At 38.6% G+C, this 12,047-nt stretch overlaps 4 protein-coding genes, 1 long non-coding RNA gene and 1 pseudogene across 9 annotated transcripts; 3 read left to right on the forward strand and 3 right to left on the reverse strand.

The window, feature by feature from the left end:
• LOC104769062 (VQ motif-containing protein 31) lies at nt 325-1,976 on the forward strand. 3 transcript variants are annotated; one of them, XM_010493185.2, is made up of 2 exons: nt 325-634; nt 1,239-1,976. In XM_010493185.2, exon 2 carries the CDS (start codon nt 1,302-1,304, stop codon nt 1,827-1,829), a length of 528 nt encoding a protein of 175 aa, XP_010491487.1. In that variant the 5' UTR covers nt 325-634; nt 1,239-1,301; the 3' UTR covers nt 1,830-1,976. The 3 variants fall into 3 exon arrangements, with proteins under 3 accessions (XP_010491487.1, XP_019097931.1, XP_010491488.1); XM_019242386.1 differs by lacking the exon at nt 325-634 and adding an exon at nt 1,041-1,078; XM_010493186.2 differs by lacking the exon at nt 325-634 and having other exon boundaries at nt 1,220-1,560; nt 1,654-1,976.
• LOC104769063 lies at nt 592-1,386 on the reverse strand. 2 transcript variants are annotated; one of them, XR_002037047.1, is made up of 3 exons: nt 1,300-1,386; nt 1,088-1,212; nt 592-662 (listed from the first exon to the last, which is right to left on the reverse strand). It is a non-coding gene; the product is annotated as an uncharacterized LOC104769063 (long non-coding RNA). The 2 variants fall into 2 exon arrangements; XR_002037046.1 differs by lacking the exon at nt 592-662 and having other exon boundaries at nt 874-1,212.
• On the reverse strand, nt 1,964-4,797 carry LOC104769061 (putative pentatricopeptide repeat-containing protein At5g08490). Its single transcript, XM_010493184.2, has one exon. The coding sequence runs from the start codon at nt 4,534-4,536 to the stop codon at nt 1,987-1,989; it is 2,550 nt and encodes an 849-aa protein (XP_010491486.1). The 5' UTR covers nt 4,537-4,797; the 3' UTR covers nt 1,964-1,986.
• LOC104769065 (cleft lip and palate transmembrane protein 1 homolog) lies at nt 4,969-8,742 on the forward strand. Of its 2 annotated transcripts, none has more exons than XM_010493187.2 (12): nt 4,969-5,311; nt 5,691-5,837; nt 5,939-6,053; nt 6,150-6,244; nt 6,350-6,462; nt 6,585-6,622; nt 6,937-7,172; nt 7,339-7,432; nt 7,503-7,693; nt 7,814-8,033; nt 8,125-8,292; nt 8,407-8,742. In XM_010493187.2, exons 1-12 carry the CDS (start codon nt 5,072-5,074, stop codon nt 8,550-8,552), a joined length of 1,803 nt encoding a protein of 600 aa, XP_010491489.1. In that variant the 5' UTR covers nt 4,969-5,071; the 3' UTR covers nt 8,553-8,742. The 2 variants fall into 2 exon arrangements, with proteins under 2 accessions (XP_010491489.1, XP_010491490.1); XM_010493188.2 differs by having other exon boundaries at nt 6,359-6,462.
• Nucleotides 8,749-9,171, reverse strand: LOC104769064 (defensin-like protein 109). The gene is made up of 2 exons (XM_019242556.1): nt 9,051-9,171; nt 8,749-8,939 (listed from the first exon to the last, which is right to left on the reverse strand). The coding sequence occupies exons 1-2, from the start codon at nt 9,145-9,147 to the stop codon at nt 8,791-8,793; spliced, it is 246 nt and encodes an 81-aa protein (XP_019098101.1). The 5' UTR covers nt 9,148-9,171; the 3' UTR covers nt 8,749-8,790.
• LOC104769066 lies at nt 9,726-11,386 on the forward strand (annotated as a pseudogene).

Consider the following 12,047-nt stretch of genomic DNA (forward strand, 5'->3'; position numbering starts at 1 on the left):
AAGAGTCAACCAAAATATCTTTTAGGAGACGAACAGAGTCAGTTTCGGCAGTTGAGAAACTGTCATGAGTTCAGTTAATATATCATCGTCACATTACAGCTAAACATAAAAACCAAAAAAGAAGCAAAAAAACAAAACAGAGTTTGGTTTGGTTTGTAAAAATGGCAGAGAGAGAGAAAGAGAGGTTGCTGTGACGTCCCTCTCTCCCTATCTCCTTAACCGAAACGGCATGCATTTCTTCCTTCTTTAACTTCCTTTCTCCATTCCTTCACGACAAGAATGAAATTAACTCATCACAAAATATGTCATTTTTGATGTTTGACCAAACAAAAAAAACAAATGTGACAAAAACACCAAACCCAAAAACGGTTAAGAACAAAAAAGGATAAAATAGTCTTTTTCTTCTCCTCCTTATTCTTCTCCTGATTTTCCTCTCTCTTCATTTTCTTCTCTTTTCTGGTATATGAACAAAGTTCTGAGCTGTGACCATTAGACCAACAACAGTCTTTATATCTTCTTTCTATCTCTCTCTTTCTATTATTTCCCTTCTTCTGTTTTATGTTCCTATTTCTTCAAAAACTACAGCATTCGCATTCAAATTCACCTTCACTTGCTGCCTCGGCTTGCTCTTCAGGTATGTCTTTCGTCCTGTTCTTCATTCTCTGTAATTCATGTGTAGGGTTGCATTAAACAGAAACCCACAAGTTTGGCTATCAACAGTTCTCTCATCATATGAACAAGTAACCACCGTAAAGATGATGATGGAGAAGTCGGGTTTAGTACATGAAAAGCCTTGTTCATTGTCATTCCTACAATTAGTAATAGCACCAAACTTTGATATAGATTTTTGAGTATACACCAAGTCAAAGCAAATTCAGGAAAAGCCAATTTTTTATTGTTTTTTTCCCCATAATATAAGAATATAGTGGTCTTTTTAAAATGCTAAGGTTTGAGTACACGACTGCCTCTCCTTTTGTATGTAAGCTATTAATGTTTGGAGTTGCTTGTTTTCGAAAAATTATGACAATGGAAGTCTATAAGAAAGATAGCTGATACCGGATTTAGAGAAAACTTCTGAGTATTTTACCTTCCAATCCCATCACTCCCATTTCTGAACTCCTTGCATGAATCTGACGTTCATTGGTTCTTTAGATGGGACTACATTCTCCGAAGTCACTTTTCATGTTTAAATATTTTACATCTTCTGACCAACTGCATAAATGGTCGCATTGTCACAGGTCAGAGGCCAAAATAGGTGGAATTCATATTCAAAGCCTGTTTTGTTAGAGAAAAACTTACATATGAATAACAAAGGGAGTCAGAACGTTGCTACCTGCAAGCCTGTCACTACATTTGTCCAAACCGACACCAACACTTTCAGAGAAATTGTGCAGCGATTGACAGGTCCATCAGAGAACAACTCTGCAGTCGCGCCACCAGAAGCAACCGTGATAAAAACCGTCATACAAAAGAAGCCAACTTCAAAGCTCCATGAGAGAAGGCAATGCATGAGGCCAAAGCTTGAAATTGTCAAACCTCCTCTAAGCTTTAAGCCCACTGGTACGACACCATCATCTAAATCTGGTAATACCAACCTTTTAACAAGTCCAGTGGGCACCCCTTCTTCATTGTTCTCTAACTTGTCCTTGGTAGAAGGGGAGAAAGCCGAACCAGATAGTTGTACAACAAACATTGAAGAAGAGGAGAAAGCCATTAAAGAAAGACGCTTTTACTTGCATCCATCGCCAAGGTCTAAACCAGGGTATACAGAACCAGAACTGCTTCCTTTGTTTCCTTTAACTTCTCCCAATTCAAGTGGCAAACCATAAACCTGGCAGATTAATCATAAGCTTGATTTCTGCCTACATTCCCAAAGATTATGTACATGTAGCGTTCTCACTCAAGAATTGTCTCTGTAATCTATGTGCAATGTCCTTGTGTACACCATCATGATCTAGCTTTGCAATGTTTTATGATTTTCATCGATTAAAACACCACAGGCTCCTTCATCTGAAGATATAAAGCATTCACTAAGTCGAAAATACTGTCTCTATGAGGGTGAGAACAATCTCCAGACACAAATACATTCCTTTGCCCATCCTCTTCTAGCCAGCTACATCCTGCTGGCTTTTTCATTTCCTTTTTCTTCATTAGGTTTCTCAACTCCATCACGCCTTCCCATTTAGCATCTGTAGCAAACATGTTCGAAATTAGAACGTGGTTCCCAGTATCGTCAGATTCAGCTTGCAAAAGATGATTTGCAACTGAGTGCCCCAGATCCATCCTGTTATAGGTTGTACATGCCCTTAACAGTGTTCCCCATATATTTGCATTAGGTTCAACTGGCATCTGTGTGACAAAAGAATATGCATCATCAAGTTGACCCCCTCGAGCAAGTAGATCTACTGCACAAGCATATTGTTCCATTGTAGGAATCATACCGTGAACCGTCCTTATTGAGTCATATATTTGCAATCCATCCTGTATTAACCCCGCATGACAGCATGCAGTCAACAGAGTTGTTATGAAAACATGATCGGGCTTAATGTTCGAGTCAATCATATGAGAGTAGATCATAAGTGCTTCCTTACCCCTACCATGTACAGCATACCCAGCTACCATAGCAGTGAACATAACCAGATCTCTATGAGCATCTGATTGGAAAACAGAATATGCATGCTTCAAGCTGCCACATTTAGCATATACATCTAGTAGAGTCCCCTTCAGGCGGATATCACCAAGTCCGCCTCTAATAATATATCCATGACATTGTCTTACTAGATGCAGAGAGGCTACCTGCGCACAAACAGGGAGGAGATTCATGATAGTCACAGTGTTAGGCCTCATCCCTCGAACTTGTATCTCACGGAAAACGCCGATGGCTTCATTAGGGCAACAACTTTCAGCATAGATACGAATCATCAAACTCCAAGTGGTGAGATCAGTTGTAGACATCTCACTGAACAGCATATGAGCATCATCATGACTTCCACTATTAACATATCCTGATAACATCGAGTTATAGGTAACCAAAGTTCTCCTCTCTGACAAACCCTGAAATATCTTATGGGCGTACTCTACATTACCACATTTGGCATATGCATCAAGCAATGCATTGCCAAGCTTGGGTTCCTCTTCATCATGTAAAAGACCGGCCTTAAGTGAGTACCCATGAACTTCTTTTACCTTACCAACTCCCTGTACATTTGTGCAGAATTTGACTAGGCTTAAAACAGTGATAGAGTCTAAAGTTATTGCTTCATTAAACAAGTGGTGCAAGAGGTTCAAAAACCGAAAATGCCTAGGACTGTCTGCGAAGGCATCAACTATAGTATTCCAAGATATTATATCCTTCGTGGATATCAGTGAAAAGGCCCCATATGCTGCACTCGTGTCACCAAATCTTGCATAGAAACTAATGAGAGCATTGCCAACTGATGTATCCTCCAAAAGGTAAGAATGGCGCAAAATATAATTATGGATCTCTTTGCCAAAGGTCAAGTCACTTAACTGCGCACAGACAGGAAGGATGCTTACAATAGTTACCGAATCAGGAGAAACATCCCCCTTATGCACTAACTTTTGAAATAACCGCAAGGCTTTAAACCACTCACAATTTGATGCATAACCGGCTATGACAACGTTCCATGAAACAAGATCTTTGGAACCCATCCTTGTAAACAATGAGGCTGCTTCTTCCATTCTTCCAACTCTCAAATAGAAACTCACAAGAGAATTGCATACAAAAACATGGGTTTGCAACCAAGACCTGTGCACAACATAACTGTGAATCTGCCTTCCACTTTGATAGGCAATGTCCTTGTCCATAGAAGCGCAAACTGGCAAAATATTTGCAATAGTTGCATAGTTAGGCTCTGCAGGTTCCTTCAGCATAAGACAAAACGATCTAAATGCATGGGCCATCATCTTGTTCTCAGAAAACCCAGCAATAATCGCATTCCAAGAGACAACATCTTTGTCAGATATACCATCAAACGCAGTATAAGCATCAGGGAAAACAAGCCCACATTTGGCATACATGGAAACCAGAGCATTCCCCACAAGTGTATCTTTTTCAAAACCGGTTTTGATAACATAAGAATGCATACTCTTCCCATTGTATGAATCCCCAAGACGAACACACACAGGAAGAACTATCGCAAATGTAACAGAGCTGGGCTTAGGTTCGTCAGCAAAGTGCATGGCTTTGAAAAACCTCAACGTCTCATGAGCACAAGAATCCGAAAGTCCAGTCAGAACAATGTTCCAAACAACAGGATCAACACTGTTCATTTGCCTAAACATCTTCTGGCAATCATCCATCCTCTTGCATTTCGCATACATGTTGAGAACTGACTTCGAAACCACAGTGCAGTCCATATGACCAAGCTTGGTCACGCAACCGTGCAGAGCTCTCCCTGATATGACCTCAGACACTGAAGCACAAGATTTGATAACATCCGAAAAAACCCTATGATCAGTTCCAAAACCAGACATAAGTCTGAATTTTTGAACAAATTGCCGCAAAGTCTCCATCTTTCCCCTAAATATCACAGCAACGCCCGTTTATTAAGAAAGCCCACGTTAGAGAATTTGGATCAGACATTTTCACAAACACCTGATATGCAAGAACAGTTTCCTTCCAACTATGTAACACTACAGATATAAGCGTTTTCCATATGTGACAGACACAGGAGAAATTGAAAAGCCAGAAGCTTGATTATTTCATTAAGCAACGAAGATGTCGCTCAGTCTCCATCTCCCCCACACATAAAAAGCAAGGCGAGAGTATTTTCATCTGAGCGAACTGGAATTATAAATATGTGGACTTTTCTGACTTTAATTAAATATAAAGGGCTAATAAGAAAATACTAAATTAGTTAAGTCCTTGAACGCAAATTTACTATTCCTAATATTGTTCGAATAATTAGAATGAAAAAAAAAAAAACATAATTCGATAAATATATATAAACCCTCGTCGACTCTGCTTTACACATCTCTCTGATACGATAAAGTTACATCTCTCAGCTTAAATCGGCACTGAGTGACGACGAAAGAATCTTCTACGAATATGGCGTCACCGGCAGGTGAAACGGCGGCGGTGGTTGATGGAGAGCCGCAGCAGCAGCCGCAGCCGCAGCAGCAACAGCAACGACAAGCTGGTGGGTTTGGGCAGACTATAGCAGGAATCATTAGAATCGCCATGTTCTGCTACTTTGCTTCAAAGTTCTTTTCTCCGAAACAAAAACCTGCGGATCCTTCTAAGCCTTCTCACCTTATGTCCAATCTCTTTCATAGGGGAGAGCCCATGGTAATTTTTTTCTTGTTTAAATCACTGGTGATTACTTGCGATTAGTTTCTGCAATTTGATTTCGTTTCTCTCTTCTGAATTTTTAAAAAACGTTACTTTTGGGTTCGAATCACAGATTTTGGTCTTATCAGGGTTTTTTTTCCGCTTCTGGGTGGTTTAGGGTTTTACTGTGGTTGTGTATAGATTCGAATTTAACTTCACCAGGATATGTGTTTTCAGATACTTTACTGTAATAAGTGGCTTTTTATAACACCGGTTTGGTTCTGGAACATGATTGGTGGCAGGGTTTTCTGATCACTGATTTGTTGTTTGGTTATGAATGATGTTTCAGTATGATCTTATTAGATGTTAATCATTGTTGTTTGTTTTTTCTTACCAGGATATGTGGTTTTATCTTTCGGAGCATGAGAAATTCAATGACTTTGGGGATGAAGGTGCTCTTATTTGTCACGAGACAAACATACCTTATGCTGTGTGGAAGCCAGAGAGCACTAGGACCTTGTTAACGACATATTATCCATCCGAGGTAATTTTATGTTCAACTGATATAGGTATTTGGGTTTCTTGATATGATTCTTTCTAGATTAATATATAGGCTTCATTGACTTGCGATGTTTGTTGTTACAGGCACTGAAGAATAATGGAAGTCTTTATGCTCATGTCTTCTTTGCTCGATCTGGCTATCCTGTAGATCCCAACGATCCAGAATACCAACCTCTTAACTGTTTTGGCAGGACACACCGTAAGATTTATACACAAACAACCTTCTTTTGACAGTTGTTTTTGGTTGGTAGATTTATGTATTCGATAAGTTGGACAATTCGTTTCTCTGTTTCAGCTGTTGCGACTTACTTGCCAAAGCGTAAAGCGGATAAGAAGAAGAGTCTGCTGGGAAATCCCAAAGACTCTGATGAATCTAATACAGAAGTTGAGGTGTGTCTCTAGGAAACTTTTTGATACAGAACTTGTTTTGTATGTTTTTATGATATTGTTTGGCCTGTGACGGCACACATGCTTATGAACTATAACATAAAGCAGACATCGCAGGAGGTTGATGGTAAGGACTCGGATCTCAAGGATGAGGGTCCTGTGGAATGTGTATCCCACTGGAAACCAAATGTCACAATTAACCTAGTCGATGATTTTACTCGGTAAGTTAGTTAGTACTGAGAATTGGTAGATGAATAATGGAGCATGCTTGCTTTTGTTTTGAGTTCAGTTTTAACAATGAATCTCATAAGACGTTTGCTAACTGTTTTCCGTTTCCTTACAGCTATCCAGAGCATGGTGTACCACCAAACATTGCTCCTTGTATCCTTATATATCTAAGGACGATGTGTCTGTTATTGTTTGAGTTTTTGACAACTCTCTATACACATCCTTTCTCTAACAATTGAAGACGCTAACATAGTAACATGTGCATCATCTTCCATGCCATTTATAACATTAGTTTGTTTGAACTTGTTTGAAAATTCCAAATTCTCAAGAACTAAAACTTGAGTTTCTGGGTTTTTGAAACTAGTGCCACATATCACTAGCTGGAATCGAAAATATATGAGGATTTCTTTTCGCTATGCTATAGGCGTGATGGTCCGTATTTGTTCTTTTCTTAACTTAATTGGCAGACTTAATGGTGGAACCTAGTACTGTAAACTACTACCCTACAGTTGTCTTCAATGAATTTTGGCTGCTAAGGGATAAGTTGATTATCATCAATGAGACAGTCTCAGAGCTACCACTTAATCTGGAAGTAAGCCCCATAAGCATGACAAAGTGGCAGCTGTTTGAGCAGATTGATCAGTCTTTCCAGATTCACCGTAGCTATGGAAGCATGCTTGATGGTGAATCTGACGAACTAAAGGTAATTCTGGTCTTTTATGTTCAGCTAGCTTCATTGTCATATTATATACTACGATGTGCATCTAACTACTCTAACTATGATACCTGGAAGTAGTGGAGAGATGTGAGTGATATGTTTTCTGTTAATTGGAGCTGCGGTGATTAATTTTTTATGGTTAAACCTGCAGAGGGTGTTTTTGGAAGGCAATCCCTATCTGTTGGGCGTCACTATGTTCGTGTCGATGCTTCATTCTGTTTTTGACTTCCTCGCATTCAAAAATGGTAAACACCAAAAGAACACCTGCTTTCCTCCTAAACTTAGCTGTCTGATACTCTGTTGCTTTCCTTGCAGATATCCAGTTTTGGAACAAGAACAAATCTATGGAAGGACTGTCTGCGAAGTCTGTTGTGCTGAACTTCATCTGTCAGTTCATCATCTTCCTCTACCTGCTTGACAACGACACTTCATGGATGATATTGGCTAGTTCTGGAGTTGGTGTCTGCATCGAGTTCTGGAAAATAGGGAAAGCCATGCGCATCGAGGTACCACTGAGTCCAGTGTTTTTGTGCATATGTAACATTAATATAAAAAACAGCAAATGCTTTCAATCTATTTTTTGCCTTGCGTATAAATGTACCGTGACAAACATATGAATATTCCAGGTTGATCGAAGTGGAATGATTCCAAGATTGAGGTTCCACGACCGTGAATCCTATGCAAGCAACAAAACCAAGGAGTATGACGATATAGCCATTAAATTCTTATCCTATGTGCTCCTCCTTCTTGTCGCGGGTTTCTCCGTATATTCACTCGCCTATGAGCGCCACAAGAGTTGGTACTCATGGATCCTATCTTCACTAACGAGCTGCGTCTACATGTTTGGTAAAAAGCCTTAAAAATTCTCTTTGACCAGTTCAAAGCTCTCTTGTGGTTGAATCTATTGAGTTGAGATCCATCTGTTATGTGTTTGCAGGTTTTATTATGATGTGTCCTCAATTGTTCATCAACTATAAGCTGAAGTCAGTAGCACATTTACCATGGAGGCAAATGACATACAAGTTCCTCAACACAATCATCGACGATCTCTTTGCTTTTGTCATCAAAATGCCAATGCTGCATCGCCTTTCTGTCTTCCGAGATGGTAAAATACAAATCCATCTCTCCCTGAGTTTGTTGATTGACGTCTCTAGGGTAATTTTAGAATTCACAAAAAAAGAATGATGATGATCTAATTTTGGTGTTGTTGTTGTTGCAGATGTGATATTCTTGGTATACTTGTACCAGAGGTGGGTTTACCCTGTGGACAAAACTCGTGTCAACGAGTTTGGTTTTGGAGGTGAAGAAGAGTCTGTGGATACAAAGAATATCACTGACCAAGAAGATGACAAGAAAACAAACTAATCAGCTTTGTGCTTTTGTTCTTTCTAAACAATTTTGAGATTTTTTTTTCCTGTTCTAGAAAGTTTTGTTAAATGCTATTTATACCGAAAAGGAATTTTATTTAGGATTAAAAGAAAAGAAAAATGTATCATGGAAAAGATCATTCTCGCAATACAAGACGCATATGCAGTCCGAGACTACTATACATACTTATTCTTGTGAAGTAGATAACCTTCATGTAAGGTTCAATTACTTGTTCTTATTCATATGTGCAGCAACAGAGGTTTTGATCATTACATTGTCCATCCGCAGTTCCCATTGCGCTACAGAACTCAATGCATTTCATCATCCCTTCCAAACATGGTGCTGTGTCGAAACACTGAGTAAATCTATATTTTTCTTCAAACACTAAACCAAAAAGATATAGTATATCAAACGTCAATAGCGAAGCACTAAAAGAAACATGTAAGCAATTACAACAGAAAAAAAAAAAAAAAGAGAAAGAAAATAGAATCTTACAAGGAGTGGTTTTGAAGCTTGGACGGCAATGAACAGTACAGATACCCAACATAATGGTGAAAGCAAATACTAGCACTATTTTCTTAGTGAAGTCCATTGTTCTTTTAAACCTGCTCTGATACTCTACGTAAATGTAACGTAGATTGATGATATTATTCATTCAGAGTAGACAAGTATATATACACACATATGTATTCTAGAATCTAGAGAATTTGTTGAGAATCTACACTTTGCATAACAATGAGATTATAGTCAAATCATATCTAAAAATATAAAACAATTAATAATCTATCCCTAAATTGTAGATTACATATTTCTTTTAAATCAATTTAGGGATATGATTAATAATCTATCAATTTAGGGATATAATTTGTCAAATCATATCCCTAAATTACATATTTCTTTTATTTCATTTTTTTTTGGTAGGAATCTTACTTTTATTTTATTTACAAATTGTTCTGAATTATTAAATTAAAATATTATAACATTCTAAAATAGTTAATATCTAAAAATATATATTCTATAGTACTGTATTCATTTTCCAATCTTATATGGGCCGTAATCTGCAATCTTTATGCAATGCAACTAACGACGATTGAGCCCACCATATACATAATTAAATACTAACAAACGTCACCGTTTCTTATATAACGCATTAGTAGCGCGTGAGAAAAGTGAACGCGTGGGGGGAATGAATCAGATCAAGCAGCTCCACGCGCAGTGTATCAGAACAGGAGTAGACGAAACCAGAGATCTCTTACAACGACTGCTTCTGATACCAAACCTTGTTTATGCCCGAAGGCTCTTTGATCTTCATCAAAACCCTTGTCTCTTCCTCTACAACAAGCTAATTCAATCTTACTCTGTTCATGGCCATCCCCACGAATCAATCGTCCTCTACAATCTCCTCTCCTCCAATGGTCTCCGACCAAATCACCACACTTTCAACTTCATCTTCGCAGCTTCTGCTTCGTTCTCGTCTGCTCGACCTTTACGGTTGCTTCATTCGCAGTTTTTCAAATCCGGGTTTGAGTCTGATTCGTTCTGCTGCACTGCTCTAATCACTTCCTATTCGAAGCTAGGAGGATTGTGTTGTGCGCGCAGAGTGTTCGACGAAATGTCTAGCCGAGATGTACCGGTCTGGAATGCAATGATCACTGGTTACCAAAGACATGGCGATACGAAGGCGGCGATGGAGTTGTTTGATTCCATGCCTAGTAAGAACGTAACCTCTTGGACCACCGTCATTTCTGGTTTTTCTCAGAATGGGAATTACTCTGAAGCTTTATCGATGTTTTTGTGTATGGAGAAAGACAAATACGTTAAACCAAACCATTTTACTGTAGCTAGTGTTCTCCCCGCTTGTGCCAACCTAGGGGAATTAGATATTGGCCGAAGATTAGAAGGCTATGCTAGAGAGAATGACTTCTCTGATAACATTTACGTGTGTAATGCTCTTCTAGATATGTACTCAAAATGTGGAATGATTGATGTTGCGAAACGTTTATTCGATGAAAATTGGGAACCAGAGAAACTTGTGCTCCTGGAACTCCATGATTGGTAGTCTAGCTACTCACGGGAGACACGACGAAGCTCTTGACCTTTATTCCCAAATGCTGGTGAGCATTTCTGTTTGTTACAAGCATGTTGATTCCTCTGTTCTTTAGAGTTCTAACACTTATGATTTTCTGTTGGTTATTCAGCGAGGAGGAGAAAAGCCTGATGCAGTGACATTTGTTGGGTTGCTACTAGCTTGTGTTCATGGTGGGATGGTAGAGAAGGGACAAGAATTGTTTAAGTCCATGGAGGAAGTTCACAAGGTTTCGCCAAAGCTAGAGCACTACGGATGCATGATCGATCTCTTGGGGCGTGTTGGGAAGCTGCAAGAAGCCTGTGATCTTATTAAAACAATGCCAATGAAACCAGATGCTGTGGTATGGGGAACCCTTTTGGGTGCTTGTAGTTTCCATGGAAATGTTGAGATAGGAGAGATAGCAAGCGAGGCACTGTTCAAGCTTGAACCAACAAATCCAGGTAACTGTGTGATCATGTCGAATATATATGCCGCCAATGAGAAGTGGGATGGAGTTTTGAGGATGAGGAAGTTGATGAAGAAGGAAACGATGACAAAGGCTGCTGGTTATAGCTATTTTGTGGAAGTAGGTGTTGAAGTTCATAGATTTACTGTGGAAGATAAATCACACCCAAGATCTTACGAGATTTATAAGGTTCTTGATGAAATTTTCAGGAGAATGAAACCTGAGAAGCGTCAGCTTGAACAACTAATCATATGAAAGCAGATGTTTCGTTTGTTCACGTCTCCAAAGTATCAATGACTGAATGGATCTATTGAAACTACAACAATATGTGATTTTTTGGTTTTTTTTTCTTCACATTCCTATACTCAATCAAATGAAAGTCGGTTCAGATTCAGTAATAGTGATTAGAGTCTCATCCAGTTGAAACAAACCGAAATGCAATTGAAATTGACGAGATGAGACTATATAGTTGAAAACTATATACTATAACAAAAAAATAATCCCCGAGCTTGCTTATATAACAAGTTGAAATTTCCTGTCTACATCGACGACGACGAGGTTTGTGCTTCGTTCCTCTTTTTCTTCTTACCTTCGAAAGGTTTATTTATTTATAAAAACTCTACTGTGACGTCAGTTCATTCATTTTGATTGAATGATTTAGTAACGATTTAGCTTATCACCGTCTCCGTCTACGTCTAGGTTTTTTTTTTTTCTTCTTCTTCTCTGTCTCTAAGACTCTAAGTCGGGGAATTATTTTTTTTTGAAAAAATATGCATTTTGATGTAGAATGTTGAATTATTGTTATCGTGTTTGTTTGTTTTGATGATGATGATGATGATGATGATGATGATGATGATGATAGGGTTTCTTCTATTTGATTTCCATCAATATATATTGTGTTTTTTCACGTATGATCTTGACAAATTTTCGATTTGATTCAAATTGTGAGTGAATTGTT

The sequence above is a fragment of the Camelina sativa genome, chromosome 20 (genome assembly GCF_000633955.1).
Source record: "Camelina sativa cultivar DH55 chromosome 20, Cs, whole genome shotgun sequence".
Taxonomy (NCBI): domain Eukaryota; kingdom Viridiplantae; phylum Streptophyta; class Magnoliopsida; order Brassicales; family Brassicaceae; genus Camelina; species Camelina sativa.